Source organism: Trichinella spiralis (genome assembly GCF_000181795.1).
Source record: "Trichinella spiralis strain ISS 195 chromosome Unknown Scfld6, whole genome shotgun sequence".
Lineage (NCBI taxonomy): Eukaryota > Metazoa > Nematoda > Enoplea > Trichinellida > Trichinellidae > Trichinella > Trichinella spiralis.
In genome coordinates, this window is record NW_003526945.1 from 4,704,603 (window position 1) to 4,722,161 (window position 17,559).

General features: G+C 32.5%; 3 protein-coding genes across 3 annotated transcripts; all 3 read left to right on the forward strand.

Annotated features, from left to right (window-relative positions):
* The first annotated feature begins 2,183 nt into the window (after nucleotides 1-2,183).
* Nucleotides 2,184-3,192, forward strand: Tsp_08825 (hypothetical protein). The gene is made up of 3 exons (XM_003374050.1): nucleotides 2,184-2,325; nucleotides 2,962-3,041; nucleotides 3,094-3,192. The coding sequence occupies exons 1-3, from the start codon at nucleotides 2,184-2,186 to the stop codon at nucleotides 3,190-3,192; spliced, it is 321 nt and encodes a 106-aa protein (XP_003374098.1).
* Nucleotides 3,193-7,171: 3,979 nt separating this feature from the next.
* Tsp_08826 (Bis(5'-nucleosyl)-tetraphosphatase) lies at nucleotides 7,172-7,825 on the forward strand. The gene is made up of 2 exons (XM_003374051.1): nucleotides 7,172-7,334; nucleotides 7,533-7,825. The coding sequence occupies exons 1-2, from the start codon at nucleotides 7,172-7,174 to the stop codon at nucleotides 7,823-7,825; spliced, it is 456 nt and encodes a 151-aa protein (XP_003374099.1).
* A 3,048-nt stretch (nucleotides 7,826-10,873) lies between these two features.
* On the forward strand, nucleotides 10,874-12,386 carry Tsp_08827 (hypothetical protein). Its single transcript, XM_003374052.1, is given in 6 exon segments — nucleotides 10,874-10,943; nucleotides 11,519-11,594; nucleotides 11,614-11,677; nucleotides 11,718-11,849; nucleotides 11,925-11,978; nucleotides 12,231-12,386. 6 exon segments carry the CDS (start codon nucleotides 10,874-10,876, stop codon nucleotides 12,384-12,386), a joined length of 552 nt encoding a protein of 183 aa, XP_003374100.1.
* The last annotated feature ends 5,173 nt before the right edge of the window (nucleotides 12,387-17,559 follow it).

Here is a 17,559-nt window from a genome sequence, read left to right on the forward strand (position 1 = left end):
CGTTTGCACGAACGCAGTCGACGAACGGCGCTTTCTCAACTGAACACAACCATCACAAGCTAGCAAGCAAGCAAGCTAGCCAGCTAGCTGGCTTGCTTGAAGCGGAAAAGCTGAAACATTCACATTCAAAGCACCAATAATACACGACGACGTGACGGTGGCGTTGCACATTTCGCAGCGGATGAAATGCTAATTGAAAATTATCAACCCAACAGAACAGTCAATTTACAATTTTCAAACATTATATTATATAAATAGAAATTTGAAAAAAAATTATATCAAAATGAAACATTTTTTCAAAAAAACAGCAACAACAACTACTACTACTACAATTAGCTTATTTGTACAGAAAATTGAAAATTTATTTAAAAATTGAAATGGTTGGCTGGTTAGTTGGTTGGCTGGCCAAGATGCAGTTGAGCAATGCTAAGGATAATATAGCGTACGACGACGAACAGCTAGCAAACAAAGTAAATAAAACTGGAAAGAGTGACTGAGTGTGTGTGTGAGCAAAAGCGCGTGATAAAGTGAAACAAAGAAATAAAGGAAAATGGAAGGAGAGAGAGAGAGTGAGAGAGAGAAAAAGAAAGAGAGCAATAAGCAAATGAGGAAGCTCGACTAAATGCTAACGGCTCGTTAGTCGAGATATGTTCTCGAATGTCCTGATTGCGTTGGACAGTGGTCAAGAAGCAAAACAGGAGGCGCAGGTGACCAACCAGGCCAGACTAGACCAAACCAGACCAGAGCAAGCTTCAGGGGTCAGGCCGAACAACGCGACCCCGCCGTCAGTTAGCACCCAAGCGCTTCTCTAATTTCTCCAATTGACCGTTGCTTGTTCTGCTTGCTTTGACCGGACTAAACTGATGACCGGAAGTTTACTAGCAACGATTAATCATTACTGTTAAATTGAAATGACCATCAATTCATTTTTCAAAAAACAACACACATTTACACTGAAAAGTATGCAAAAGAAAATATGGATACTTTACTTTAAAAACAACAATATCCCGAATATATTATAAGAAAAATATCTCTTCTCTAAACTATGCTGAAGCGAAAATTGACAAAAAAAACTGCTAATTTTAAGAAATGACGAAAACGCTTCTTCTTTCAACATTTACCATAAAATTGAAAAGTTCAAAGCGAAAACTGAACTTCACTCTAGACGGCGTACATATTCGAACAAATTTTCCACTAACCTTACATCTATAGATACAGTAAGAACATGGAAATCATAAAACTGATTTCATCAATCATTCGAATGAAAAGAGAATAAAATATTCAAGAGGATATTTATTTGTACACGAAAAAATTTCATCAAACATACAAGCTGAACAAAATTGGAATTGGTAAAAAAAATAACAATGCTTTTTCCCGCTCAGTATGGAAGCTTATTTTTCTTCGAATTCAACAAATTCCAAATTCTCGAACAAAAACTAGCATAAAAATATACAAAAATATTTTCATACTTTTTGAAAATTTTTATCCTCGACGCGCTGAAATAATATAACATTTTCCCCTCATTTTGTCAAATGAACATATTTTAATCTTTTCAATCGAAGCTATTTGATACAATATACACAAAAAAATATAAAAAAGTAGGTTCTTTTAAAATTGCAACTGAAATTACAGAGAAAATTGAATAATATGAAAATGAAAATAGAACTATTACAAGAGAACAAAAGAACGGATAGGGGATGGGTTTGATTGATATTATTAATTGCCCTGTTGCAACGGTTGAGCGAATTCAACTTGAGGACATTCACTTGAAGCTAAATTCAACTGACTGACTTGATTCAACAACAAACAAAATATGCTGAAACTTATCATTTGTCCACAACTCGTTCGAATCTCTGTCTGGATGTGTATCTGCTGATTTCAAAAGGGTGGGTCACATTTATTCAAAATACTCGCGCATTATACAGTAGTTGTTCAACTGCATCGGCAATTGAACGCGAAAAAATTGCAAAACATTCATTTTATGCACCTACTGAAATTAATAGAATAAAATCACGTGCAATTTGTGTTACATAAATATAGCAACAAACCGTTGTGAAGGGGAGAGGGCAATTTGGAAAACAACAAAAAAATAACCAATGCAATCAATGTATGCATAATGAAAAGGCTAGTTGTGAGCAAAACCTTCGGATGTGTTGAAGATTGACGACGCATAGCACTTTTCCATGTTACGCATACATGAGCTCGTGCGTTTGCTGTTGACGTTGGCACGGCTCCGTTCAAGCGTTAAAGATTTGCAAAAGCAGAAAAAGCCTGTCAACCAGGCCATGTGTTCAACAAAAGATAATCGCAAATCAAAATGGCCGCGTTAGATCTGTTAATTAAAAATTGCGGAAGCAGCTTGTGAACAATGTTCATCTCCATTTGAAGCTGAACTAAATTTGCGCTGTGAAAACTGTAGTTACGGTTGTTGAAGTTTAGTGCAAGCGAATGAAAAAGTGAAAAATTCGAAATAAAACGGAAAAAAATTGCTCGCATGGAGATTTAATGTGTTCGAGAATGTCAAAAATGTATTTTTTAATTTTTTTTTTGAAAAATACCTATGTTGACGACTGAGTATATAGAAATTGAAGCTTCATCTTTAGTATTTTCGCAAACAAAATCCCTGAGATAGAAGGTATAGCAAGAGCAATTTTGAAAGTCTCATCTTAGCTCGGAATTTCATACATCCACACATACTTGATCACTATTGATGTTGATTTTGTCATTGTTGATTTGCTGATATGCAAATTAGCCTGCGTTGAGAAATAAATGCGCACACAGTGTACGTTTTCATGTATCATATGTTGCTAAGCTTGTCGAGCATAACGCAAAATAATCAGTGGAGTTTTGAAAACTGTTCGCAGCAGTTTTGCTTTTGAAATTATTTATTGTTATCTCATTTACATTTATTGATTATCATCAGCTGCTTTTGAACTTGAAAGTAATTATTTATATCTTAAGACCGATATATCGCACACCATATGTTGAAGCAGAGTCGTAAAACTGTTCGACTATTAAAAGTTATTGAAAAGCAGCCAAATGTTTTCAATGGAAAGATTTTTTGATATTTTCTTTTTCAACACTTTTGTGCAGAATTGCTATGACCATATCATACAACTGCAATTGCAGCAGTTTGCATCCGTTGCTTCTTGCTTTTATGCACTTTCTATTGATGACCTGTCGTTTAATTAATAAGCTTTTAAAGCGGAATCTTGTCAAGAATAAGCCTAAAGCTTTCTTAATCTTATCGTGTAAAACTAAAGAAAAGAATATTTTTCATTAGCATATTTAATCGACACCTTTTCCAGTCACGCTAACAACAGTTTCAGCTTCAGTTAAGCTAACCTAACTGCGCAATGAATTTGTTTGTTTGTGTGCGTGTGTGTGTGTGTGGAAAGCTTTATTAGAATTTTTTTCATTTTATTTGTTTTTTCTTTATTTTGTCACAGTTAACAAAATACCTAGTTTCTGAGTAAATTTAGTGGCGTGAAATATTTGTTTAATTAAAAAAGTCAGCTTTAATTTACCATCAGATCAAATAGTTCAATGTAAAATAAAGTAACAAGCGTTGCTTATCAAGTTTCCAATATATTGTAAAAAGTACATATTTTTCTGACAAATTTTGTGTTTTGTTAAATATCGTCAAATCATTTCTGCCGTTTACAGCAATATTTTATAGAATAATTTTATTTGTGAAAGCATTCTTTTTAAACTCACATTGCTTCGTTCGAAGCCATCGTTTCATCTGTTGCACGTCATGCCTCTCTGATTGCTTTCAGATGCATTGCCGCTCCCAGTGCTTTAGCTGTATTGCTTGCTGCTCCCATTGCTTTGTTCAGAGCCGCGCTTTATTTCTCGAATATCATGCCCCTTCTAGTGCTGCTTTCAGCTGTTTCCCCCGCTCCTGTTGTTTCGTTCGTTGCTGTCGCTTCATGCCATGAAAATAGCAGTGTTCTCCATTGAATTTTATACAAACAACTCGCTCTCTATAATATTACCACGGGATATTCTCGCTTTGGTAGAGTTGCAAAATTGCTGTTGACTATATTATGTGTATGTTATCAATGACAATTTGGCCAGACAACTGAGCTTGAAGTGCACTGAATCCCAAGGTTTGTATATCACAGCCTTTGGCTTGAATACGGCAAGGGACGTAGGAAATTTGTCAAGAGATTTTTAATAATTAGAAGAAAATAAAAATAATATTTTTCATTCACACCGGAATCCCTACGTTTCCTCATCAGAGCACCCCGAACAACATGTGCTTGCATATACTGAGTGTGAAAAGCATGATGATAGACCCACGCAAAGATCAGTTGCAACATCCAGTCGATGGGACTGGCTTTTGCATAGATCCTATAGTAGTCGTCATTGAAAAAACGCACCTGTACACAGACAGAGAGGTAAATGTTCCTCCTTTTGAAAAATTTTTGTGAACTTGAAATCGTTAGCATCAAGCTTTTTGTTCCAACAGCGTGAACAAAATGTAGCTTAGACGGACAATGAAATAAATATCTCGAATTCAAAATATAAATAAAGTTAATAAAACTCTACAAAGTAAAAATTCATGAAATGTAGCCTTGAAATTTTCTGATCATTCATTCTTCTATTTTTTTTTACAAAATAATCATTCTGCATTAAAAAGTTGCAAAAGAGTTTTTCCATTTTAAAATTATTGACCTGTTAAACATTGTTTAATAGCATAAAATGTTGCAAAAAGTAAAAAATTGATTAATTCACATCCTGATAACTTCTTAATGCAGTTGAAAAAATAAACTGAGCATACTTATGCCCAGTGCAAATAAGCGGCATTATTCATGACGTACCTTTGAAATGATGAAGAAAAAAAAACACTCAAGAGAAGCAAGCTATTTCTTTAAGATGTAGCTTGTTCTTTGTCTTTGCATGTATGTTGGTGGAATTTTGCTGGACAATGGCCGGTGCAGAAAGGATCGTCCAGGGTCGCCAAGGTCGCACTGTCAGGGGCGCCCTGACAGATTGATGCCAGCATGATGATAATAACGGCAATAATTTCAGGTCATTGCTTGACAAGCACGGCGTTCTGAACGCCCGTTGAGAGCAGGCTTTCCTTTGTTCCCACCACTTTTGCAAATGTGGCTCACCTGCAACATGTTTTAACGATGCTAAAAAATTTTTTTCTTATCTCATTCCAAGACTTGAGACAATCTTCAGGTGCAGGCTTTGCTAAACTGATCCCTTCTGCCCAACAAATGTCAAGGCAACCTACCCATCACTGTTCCCTATCTATCGAAAGAACGCCCCTGACCTGATCACTGGCACCCAGCCAATTGTCAATAATACGGACAACACGAAGCTAATGGTGAACTTTTTTCCATCAAACATATACAATATCTTATTGATTCAATATACTTTTATATTTGCCATTTGCCATTTTAATACACCTATAGCACAAGTTATGCGTGTTTCTTGAACTTGATAATCCAAATATAAATTTGAATATCCAACGCATTCCTTCCTTCCTCTTGCGACACATCTTGATTATCCTTCTTCCAGGTTCAATCTCGAAGGAATTCATTTACTTCAGCATTTAAAAATGCACCAATAAAACTGTATTCATTTGTTGGCTATACTCATATACAAATCTGACTACTTCAACTAAATCAGTAAATTACCAGGTGTTCTTTGCAGAGATCACAATAATTTCGGCTTGCAGTAGAAAAATGCAATCAGTAATTTCACAGAACGATAATAATGATAATGATAATAATAAAAGTAGATTGCTCATGTAATTATAAGTGGCAGTCGGTCATTTAATGTAAACAACAAATTTCAAGGATATATGCACAGACAACATTTATCCATGAAATACGTTCAATCAAAGCGCAAAAAACATGCCGCTTTTTGAATAAAGTTAAATTTAACGTCGAACAGAAAAATAAATTGGATAATAATAATAATAATAATTAATAACATGAACTAACAGTTTTGCGATGCCGTAATTTGATAAACGGATTACTGTATAGTTCAGAAAACCTGATAGCAATGAAAATGGTACCACTCACTCTACTGCAAAACTTTTTACCATTGTTTTTTTATATTTTTTCAAACGTAACATTATTATTAGTCGCAATTAATGCGAATGAAAATACTCGTTTTTGTTGTCTTCTATTCAAACTAATCCCAAGATTTTTTCAGTATTCACTTAGTTATATATGCATGAATTTTTTAACTGGGTTCTTCATGAGTTAAACTAAGTTATTCTATGTCGACTCGATAGATTGACTTAAATTTCAGTTTTATTATATAACCACATGCTTTTACTAAGTAATAAACATGGAAGGATAAAGTAAGATGAAGCCTTCTAAACAACTACTTTTTATCTAATCTAAAAATCCATGTATCCAGTGTAGGCACCATTTAATTAATCAGAATTATTCAGAATAGTTAATCAACAATAACGCCTCCAGAACTTAAATTTAAATTTAAATAATATATTTTTATAATGTTTTTATATATTTAAAACGTTTATAATATATTTGAAACTTTATAATATTTTAATTTTTTATACCATAAAACAGTAAAAGTGAAATATTTATTTTTGAAAATTAATACTTTTAAACTATTTTTATTCCAAACTTTTTTCAAACTATTTTTATTAAATTTTTTCAAAAATTAATAATAAATCAATTTTTTGAAAAGTTAATTTCATTGCCTCAAATGGCAAATTTCAGAAATATACTTGCTTATTATTTTTCTACTGTAGATTATGTCGTCTTATTTGTGTATTGCATTTGTGTGTACGTTATAAAAATTGTTATATTGTGATGATATAGGTATTGTTATAAAATGGTGTATCAATTATTTGTTATAAAAATTTTACTTGACTATAACTTAATTTGCTCTAACTTATATTTTTGAAGTGAAACATTGACCTTTAAAACATATACTGAGATGATTTAATTCAGCGAGTTATTGCAGTTGTAGTCTTTTCTTTTAGCATATATTTATTCATAAGAGTTATCTGTTTTATCTAATTATAAACTGATGTTACATTCATTTTGTCAGCATGGTTTAATAAATAGTTTTTATTACAGATGAATTTTTGTTAGTGTTTATTTTTTAATTCTTAAATGAATTTCGCTTAGTTTAACTTCAAATGTTTTGTTAATAAACTTCTTTCATTTTCTAAATGCTTATTTTTTCCATGTGTGTTCCAGTGAGCTTTGCAGTGATGATCGACACGGCAGAAATACGTGCTGCGGGCATTATCATTTTCAGAGTGATCGATAGTATCCGTGAATATCTGTTGCTGCAAGCTGCGTATGAACCTCATCATTGGTCTCCGCCAAAAGGTGAAATTATCACTTTAAGCATTTTTTTTCAATAATTATTATGTTTAAATTACAAAAGGGTACTTTATAAGTGAGGTTTTACTTGTTGGTGAGATTTTAATCGATGATTTCTTGATATTTCGACACTATGCTTAACCGTTGAACTCGCAACTCTTCCATGTCTAGGTCGCTTAGAAAAGGATGAAAAAGAATTTGTAGCGGCAACGCGTGAAGTTTTCGAAGAGACTGGTCTAAGTGAAAATGACTACAACATCATCGCAGGTTTCAGTCACCAACTGCATTATGAAGCCAACCACCGCCAAAAGGTGGTTACATACTGGCTTGCAAAACTTGCAAATACGACTACTGAAATTCGACTTTCAATGGAACACGATCATTATTGTTGGTGCAGTTTGGAGGATGCTAAAAGCTTAATTGAACATTCCAATATGCTTGAAATGCTTTTGAGCGCAGACCAATTTCTTTCTCATCATCGCATCACATCATCATGAAATAGCATATATTTTGCGCATTGCATTGCAGCTATTATTTATTGCTGATAGCACGTTTTTTTTAGTTTTAAAAATGATGGTTATGCGGAGTAATGTTGTGTGTGCAATATCAGAATAATTAAAATATGTTACTCAAAAGTTAATCTTATTTGGAAATTATCAATACGATTAACAAATATTTCCGTATAATGTTTGTAAATTTAAAATGTGGTTTAATCAAAATGTCTGATGATATTCAATTGTAATCTGTGTATGGGTAGTTTTGTAAGGCAAATTTCAAATATTTTCAAGCATAAATTTTAAAATGATGTTAAATTCGTATAACAATTGCAGTTCGTATGTTGTGTTAAATTAGAATCATAATCAGTTTAAAAGTTTAACATATGCAGCGGTTCCTTAACAAAGTATTATTCAATGGATGGAATTTTTAAAGTCTACTGATTTTCATGTTAGGAACAACGTAGTTTTACCTTGTTTATTTTTTAGAGTTTATGAGCTCAGCAGATAGTTTTAATTGGAATTTTGTGAAATCTTCCCATAGACAGTGCTGATAAAATACTCCACAAAATACCATCTACAATCAGGTTGGACTTTAGAGAAGTATTTTGATGATAAGACTAGGTTAAATAATGCGGTTTTGGAAAGTAGTACAATTAACACAGAATAGTAGCCGTAGAAGAATTTTAGCAGAGGCTACGATTCAACACATATAATTTTGCATAACGTTAATATATATACAAATTCTACGGCTAATACAACAATTCAATTGATTTGTCGTAGTTTGCTAATGCACAATGGACGCTGATTTGATCAGTGAAAAGCAATTTAGCGTCTAGTAGGTCAAATGTTTGATTTGTATTTAAAAATTTTATCAAAATTGTAAAGTTGATAGTTTCATCTTTTCTTTAGTAATAGAATATTTGTTAAATAAATTCATTATTCATCTATAATAAACAACATTTTTTTCATTGCTGTTCTATAAATTATACAAAGTCACTGTACTTTTAGGACGGAAACAAAAATTATACATTATATTACAACAGTTTCCTGAGAAAAATAACAATAAAAATTACATATATGCAAAAAGAAATCAATAAAAGTTGAACTTGATTTTCATTAAAAGAAATACCGTTATTTCATACATGAAATTTTTAATAGAACGCTCCAAGCAAAATATTTCAGCCCTGTTTTAATAAAATACAAGAAAACATGTTTTTAGATTTATTAAACTTAAAACAATGAATTATTTTGATTAAACATCGACGCTGATTGCGTGACACAGATTCAATAATTTTTAATAAATTTGTTTCATATTTCGTGAAAATCAATGCACTAAAAAATATTTTTTATATTTTTTTAAATTAAAATAATATTTAATGGAATAAAAATAATGTTATTGCATTAAATACTTTGTGATTATTAATTTATTAATTGTGTCATTTAAAATTCTTCAAGGATGAATTATATACTTCTGGATACTGTAAATTATGCCGTCTGACTTCTTTGTTAGCTGGTTGCTTGTTGGTGCGATGGCAGTAGTGTTGAGTTGTCTGTATGCATTAACGACGATGCAGCTTCATAATGAATAACCTTGGTAATTGCCTGTTCATTTATCTCAACTTTGGCATTTTCTGTCGCATGAAAAGTGATAAATTAAACTTTTAATGCAAGTTGACGATGCACGAATTGTAATTCAGAATAAAACGATTGTTTTTCAAGCTGTCGCGTAGTGAAGCGTAAAAGTGCGGAAAACCATTAATGACAAATTGTGAAAACTTTCAGTTTTGTTTAGCATATTTTAAAATACTAGAAAAGAACAATTAATGTATATCTAAAAGCTTTTAGTTTAATCATTGTAATAAATTTTTTCAAACTTTTCGTGTTCCATTTTACATCGTTGATCGAAGGCTTTTTGGTTTTGCCATTTTTCATCATAACGATTTTAATTTGGCAATACTATGTCATGTTATTGTTTTAGGGCTTTTACGATGATCTTATTTCCTGCGGTATAGCTGTTCGAATCATAATCGTTCCTATGCAAATTATATAATTTATTTTGTCCCTCCGTGTTCAGTACTTAAATAAATATCGGTAACAATACTGGGTTAATCATTTAAGCTGATTGCGTTCGTTCAGTAGAGTGAAAGTTCTGTTCATCTCTCGCTGCTTTCAGAATGTTCGGATGGATGGTGTTTTCGTTAACGTTGTCGAACAGAGTTGGTTCAAACTGACAGTTTACAACGGCAGACTGAAAAATGGTGGATGGAAAATGGATGGACCCGGAAGGTCTTCATGCGGCTACGATCATCTTTGCTCAATTTTGATAATAAACAATTGAGCAATTTTGATCGTAGCCGTACGAATGACCATAATTCTTAGCCGTAACTCCACTTAGCAGCAGCAGTACCACGTAGACAAAGATCATTGTTGCAAATTATAAATAGTTTTCTGTTGTCGATTGTTGAAACTGAGTTTTTTGAGCTAATGAATTTTCAAATCAGTGAAATTGATACTCCAGCAGCTGAACTCGTCGTATAGCGACGACAGTGGTTGCTCCAATTGAGTTCAGATATACAATTGAGCAATCACAGTCGTAGCTTTACGTAGAGTTTGAAAACCCGAACGCTGCTACACGCCAGTTTGCCCGAGAAGTGGCGAAGAAGAGAAAACAACGGTCGATTGACGAAATATTAAATTAACTATTGTTGATTATCGAAATAAAATTTTGAATAAACAATCTGCTTCATTGTTTGAAACATTTTAAAAAACACTTATACAAATACAACACATTGAAGAGTGGTTACAAATGCAAATGAACAATCTTATCGCTAAACGAAATTTTGTTTACTTTCTAATTCTTGTTGCTTTCTTAGAAATGTGTTACTGAAAGTTGTAACATTCTGAATATTGTATGAGGCGCTTACGTGGCAACACTTAACACTTAACAATGGCAAGGAATGAAAAAACAATATGAATTTTGTTTTCAACTTCTCTATATGTATGAATTTTGAAATTTCTAATCTGAAGATTTTAATCAAGCAATAAAATATGCGTGCAGTTGTTGAATCGGCCAAATTTGTTTACAAATTTATGCTGAAACGCATTCATTTAAGCGGAAGTTGACTTTACATCGGAAAGATACATTTTTGCAGCGAGAATGTTGTAAATTTTTGAGACCCATTTCGGCTATCAACTACAATTATTCAATTTTTTTGCTTATAGATTAAACGTAAAAGTTTTACATGGTTATTTTGTTTATAATTGTTGAACATTCAACGTAAAATTTGTAAATAAAAATTGAAAGCTTAACAGATATGTTGAAATAATTTTTTTAGATGAAATTTTGTTTATTTGACATTTTCGTGTTTAAAAATAAACGAAAAAAAAATTTAAACAACTGAAGTATTTAGGTCAGTTTTCTGATTAGTCATAATTTCATTTCAAAACATTAAAAATTTTTCATATTTTATACTTAACGCTTTAAAATTGATTTATTTCATTTTTTTATTATATAAATTTCAAATTTTAAATTTATTCAGTGATGATTTGTTAACTTGCCGAAATGCAACTTTGTTGCGGTGGTTTTGTTCTTAACTGATACAATTTTTAAAAAAATATTTTTTTTAATACAATATGCAATTTTATATTAATTATATGCAGTTTTAAATTAAGTTAACTTTTATTGCTTTTCAGGTACAATAGATGGTGAAATGTCAGTTACAATACTTGCAGCTATCCTAATTGCTTTTAATTACAGTAGCATTGACACGTAACTTATTTTGACAAAGATCGATTTGTGTGCGGTGGCGTCGGCGGCGGCAGTTTGTTCCCACAGTTTTTTCAAATCGCGTCGTTAATGACGGCGTCATTTGGCTGCATGAAAACATTCTAGGCACTCTTGATTCATAATAAAGCAGAAGCTGAGTGGAAACATCGTTTTGAAAGTTTCGTCTGCGTTTTCGTCGAGCGCGGTGCGTTTTCGGCAAACGAATCCTATCTGTATTCGGCATCCTACGTTTCGACCGTTCAGTGAAACTTTTATATTTATATTTTCGTGAAAAAAAGCTTTTCCAATAAATTTAAGCCATCTCTATTTTAGGTCATCCTGTCTCGACTCATCAAAAGCATCTTGCTGTTGATTTGGGCCGACATCGTTTGAATACTTGTTGAAATAAACATACAGTTCACTAAACCTGAGTGTCTTTGATTTTTAGGTAGACGAAGAATTCAGTTTTGAAGTGGCATTTTGTCGCTTCTAACGTTGATCCCGTATCATCACTCATAATGTTGGTCATGAGGCAGTATATCGATTGATTGGCAACGAAAACTTTTCGCATTGGTGAAAGAGAAAGCCCAGAAAGCGTTTTCAAGTGTACTTGTCTATATGCTAATTGTACGATTTCAGTTTATAGGTATTTGGGTTTCCCTACCGTGGGCTATTTCTTTTCTTGGAGCGGCAACCACTGTTGCTCGAATTGAGTTTTATGGACAATTGAGCAACTCTGGTTGTCGCTTTACGAAGAATTTTGTCCATGGAGTTTGGCTAGCAGTTGTTGCGTGAAACCTGACGTTGATTGTGAAAATACAATTGTTTTTGTTGTTTTGTTTAAACTGCATATATGACAGAAAACATTATCAATAAAAAGTTGAAATGAACATTAATTCTCTGTTGAATGTTAAAATTGCACTAACTTTACAAATTGAAAATTAATATTGAATGGTGGCACACTTGAAATTGTTTGTAATGCTCGTAAACCTAAAATTGCTCGAAGCTAACAAAAACAGCCACGAAATCACGTAATTTATTGATTTAAGCAAAAATCAGTCGAGCGGAAAATTCTCGAACGTGAACGATCAGTCTTTTGTTTTTCTTTGAAGTTCTTCAAATTGTCTCTTGGTCAGTACTTTTTACCGAGAAAATTGGCATATTTGTTCGTTAATGAATGCAAATTGACAAATTATTTGCGTTTTATCCCTTTTGAAGAGTTGCATTTCATTTAAACGTGACATGAAAAGAACGTAGCATTTCATCTTTGTCCCTTGTTTGTTTTGCAGACGAGAAAGTTGTTTACGAATTTTACGTTAATGTGGGCAGCAATGGAAGCATTTGTAGAAAAAGTAATGTACAGAAAGGAGAGCATACTTTTAAGTTGTTATTTAAAATAGCAAGCAGTTAATTGTCTGAAAAGGTAAAATTGACAAAACCGTCAGCACGAAAAATTATTCAAAGATGTTTCAAAATGAAAATATATTTACAAAAACCTATTCAATTATTCAACAGACTGCTATTTTTCATTCTCATTCTATTTTAAGCGTAAAAAAAGTCTTATCGTAAAGCTTTTGTACGTATGTACCTGATTGTTTGATTACAGTCTTACTGACAGGTCGTTACGTGGGAATTGAACTCGTTGTCACTGTGACTGTATTTGACGGCGGCAGTTGTGATTAATGGTATTTTTATCAGTATTATTTGTTGTTCGATACTCTAATCTAGATGGGGGTATTTTGTTTGGTTGTTTATTTTAAATTTATTTCAATCCACGATATACATCGGTTGTTCGGTTTGAACTTTCGCACGGCACACAACAAAAAGCGCACTTTCAGTCTGGGGCAGTGCAATTGTACTTTTGAGTTTTTTTTCTTTTTCAAATAAAGCATTCTAAAATATTTTATTCATTGCATGGGAAGTGGTGCAACTTTGACACATTGAACATTCGCACTGAAAAATGCTGATAGAAACTTGATGGAAAATTGTTGTCAATTGCACAAATCAATAAATTTAAAAAAAGAATATAAATTTACAAGATATTTATTGAGATAATTTGAAAAGCAGAAATATTATTCTCCACTTCAATCTATTCAACTGACAAAATGACAAACAATTATATAAGTAATACATTTGAACAAGAAATTACAGTAGTTCATAATTGAAAACGATCGCTAACTTTTGTAAAAATTTATTTTCATATTTAAAAATTAGCGTCAAATTTATTGATATTGTCAAGTATTCTTTAGTGGACAAAGTCAAGAATGCCGTGTTCGTCCAACATCGTGTTGCAGATCAGAAGACCACATCAGAAATATTCCATTGATGAACGCATTCAATATGACGAACAGCAAAACAATCCACAGTAAGTAATGTTGAAAAGTTTCTCCTTGTGCTGGCGGGAAATTTATTAAAATTAGCATTGAACGTTGAAAAGGCAAATTGCGCATTGTCATCATCTGCAATTCAACGAAATAATATGCAATTTGTTTTGATGTTTAAAAAAATGTTTAACAGCAACGTTTTTTTTGAAACTTGCTTTTCTATAGCAAAAGCATTTCCAGAACTTTATCTTATTTTTTTGTTTGCAACACGCTGAAAGCGGGCAAAGCTGCTGCTATTTCTGTCTTGATATTTTCAAAACTTGTTGTTTCTTTTGTTTTTTGATATTTTTTGTCGAGGGGTGGGGGAATTCGGTGGTGAAAAGTTCGTAAAAATAGCTTCACACGTGCTGTTGTTGAAGGGTGGGAATTTGTTTCAATATGCAAATTTGCAACGAGAAACCGATGATCCAACTTGATAATATTAGTAATATTGTACAAAGGGGAAAGAGGAGGAGGGGGGGTGGTAAAAATTTCAAAAGTAGAAATACTCAGTCGCAGGAGATTTCCCTGCTATGGTGGACGTTGTGAATGGGTAGTTTTGACAAAGTGTGGTCATATTAATGTGAAATTGATCGCTGCAAATTTTCTTCAAAAGTACTGATCAGCGAGTGTTTTATTCTCAACAGAATTTTCTCACAAAATGCAATTTCATTTTCTATTTTTTGTCATTTCTTTTTCAATTTGCTGTTTCTTTTCACTTTCAATGCAAACTGTGCTTGCATTATTCGAAAAAATGAGAAAAAAAATCCACAATTGATAATGTTGAAATTATTTACAGTCCATTAATTATTCATTTATCTATGTATCTATTTATAAATATTCAATTAGTGGTAGGAGAGAGAGAGAGAGAAGTGAAAATGGTGAAATCATCGTTGACATTGGTTTATCCCTTTGCATGGGCGCTTTCTATTGGTCAGTTTTGAACAGATCGATTGGCTGACGGCAAACTAGCAGCGGGACCGAAATGTTTCGCTCATTCTTGCCCAAAGTGCTTCATAATCAACAGACAACACAATAATCATTCCTGTGACAGTTCCTTTTCATGTAAAATTATTTGTTTTTGATAAAATTTAAAAGAATTTCTTAATCATAGAAATTTATTTTTTTGTATTTTTGGAATTTCCATTTTTCAAAAAATTCCCACTCTACCATAAAATATAATATGTTCATTTGAAATATTACTCCAGTCAGCGTTTGTTTGTTATTTTTCTCTTCTCATTTATCAAGTTTATTATTATTATTAATTTCCTTAAATATTGTTATCCAAAAATTGACCGATTGTTTGATTGCACTTTTTTCGTTGGAACCAAATTGCCACACCTCTACTTTCTCTTGTCCACCTCCTTTTGCTTTTGTACAAATAACTTGCCGACGCAGTGACCGACACCATGACTGGACGTTTGTTTATTTGCTTTTGCATATTGGTCATTGTTTTGTTGCTTGGCTTGAAAATTCAAGCTCGAACAACAACAACATCACATCGTCGACATTCAAAGCACAAATCTTCACTGCGACGTAACATTGGTAAAATGATTGTTTGTTTATTTGTTTGTTTTTAATGAGCTCAGCTTAGCTTTGAACAGCTTTTTCCAATGTTCAATTGTTCATCTTTTATTGTCTTCATTGTCACAGGAAGATGTTTTCAGTTCAGCTTACATGGGTGAGATTAGCCAACAAAATCAATAGGATCATGTAACAGCTCTTAAAATTATTGCTTTCGTTACCTTTTCTGAACCTGGCCAAAAAAATTCGAAAAGTTGAGGGAAAAAAGTATTTTAAAAAATTTTAGCCAAACTTTAATTATTGAAAATTGATGCAAAGTGGTGAAATTTATAACGATTTTTTACAACTTCTCAATATCTTTCTTTACTTTATCAATGGAAAATGCTTCTTCTTCTTCTTCTCTTATTGATAAAAGTCTGAGATGGGAATTATTATTGAAAAATGAAATTTCTATTCTTATTTATTAAAATCATTTCTTTTTTAAAAAAAGTAAATTCCACTGCTTCAGTTGGAATAAATTTTATCAGAAATTGAGAACAGCATTTATCAATAGACAGTGCTAGTTGTTGTTATTAAAAGCGATCATATATATATGTATAGAGCCGTTTGTCGATCAGATCAGATTTGATTTTTTTTTCTCTTTTCACTTTTTACTCTTTTCTTCCAATACAAATCTCCTTTTTTTTGTTCACATTTGTAGTAAATTTGATTTCAAATTTCGAAAGCATAAAAGTAGTAGGCGTCGTGGGTTGTTGGTTAATGAATTTATCTTCTCCTCAGTTACCTTCAGTTGAAAGTTTTATTAATTTATCATTATACGGATTTGATGTTGTTCTTCTACTGTGTGATTTGTACAAATGGATGCTTTTTGTGAAAAGCAACGGCGAAAATGCTTATTAATAGAATTACGAATTTGCAGACGATCAATACTGAATTGAAACAATGATGATGTGTTGTGAAATTCTCTTTTGAGAGAACTTTTTCAGCTAGACATCAGACAACTAAATTATCCATCCTTTTCCACTAACATCCAGCATGCATGCTCGTACAATCATGCCAACAATTTTAATGCGCAATGCAATTGGCAATAGTATAATTATTGTTTAAGAGAAACAGAAGATAAAGTTGACAGTAGATTTTTTCTTGCTGATATAGTAAATTCTTTTCTTTTTTTTGATTTAATTTATTTGCTAGTTGTACTTTTTGATAGGACACGATTGACCTATTCCGCGTTGTAATTTTACTGTTGTCGATGGTGGTGGGGTGATCTGTTGCTTTATTGGGGACTGGATTGTTTTCAGCTTTTTCCACCAAACTGGGCTGTATAATTTAGTCCCCAATAACAATTCTGGTATTCGAGAATATTCGGCCAAGATGGACCTGTTCGACCTTTTTTGTCCCAAGCCGATTCCTGTTCAAATGCTGATTAATTAGTCGTATCATGCATCGCCCTTGACCAAAGAAAGCAATGCTCTCGCGCGTTTGATGGCATTATTTTCTTCTTTGAACAGTGAAAAAGCTGGCTGCAGTTCTTCTTTTCCATATTTTGCATTTGCAGTTTCCCATTAAGCTCATTACAATTTTACAATTAACTTGCTATTGTGGAGAAAAAATTGCCCAGTATTGGCGTTCTGTGTTCGCATTGCTTGTTCATTACAATTTGTAATAATTAGATTGAATTGAATTGGCACGTGATAGTTAGTAGCAGCGGCAGCTATATGGACTTTTTCATTCCGTTGAGTATTGAAAATTTTTGAAAAATGTCATACTTTATAATCATTTCCATTAATAAAGTATGACGTATTAAGTTGCTTTGTAATTAGTTGGAGAAATTGCTAATGAGAAGAACATTTACTTGTTTGTGCACAATAGCTTCAGCTTGTTCGGCTTTGTTGTACAATAGCGTGACACATTTCCTGTGCTATAATGTCAGCATCATTTCAGTGAATGTATCGATTTTGGCTTTCGATAGCATCGACTTATTGCGGCGAGCATGAATTATCTATCTTGCAAATTGCATATTCTTGGCCACTTTTGTTGTATGTTGTTATTGCATCCTATAGCAGATGGAACCATTTGTC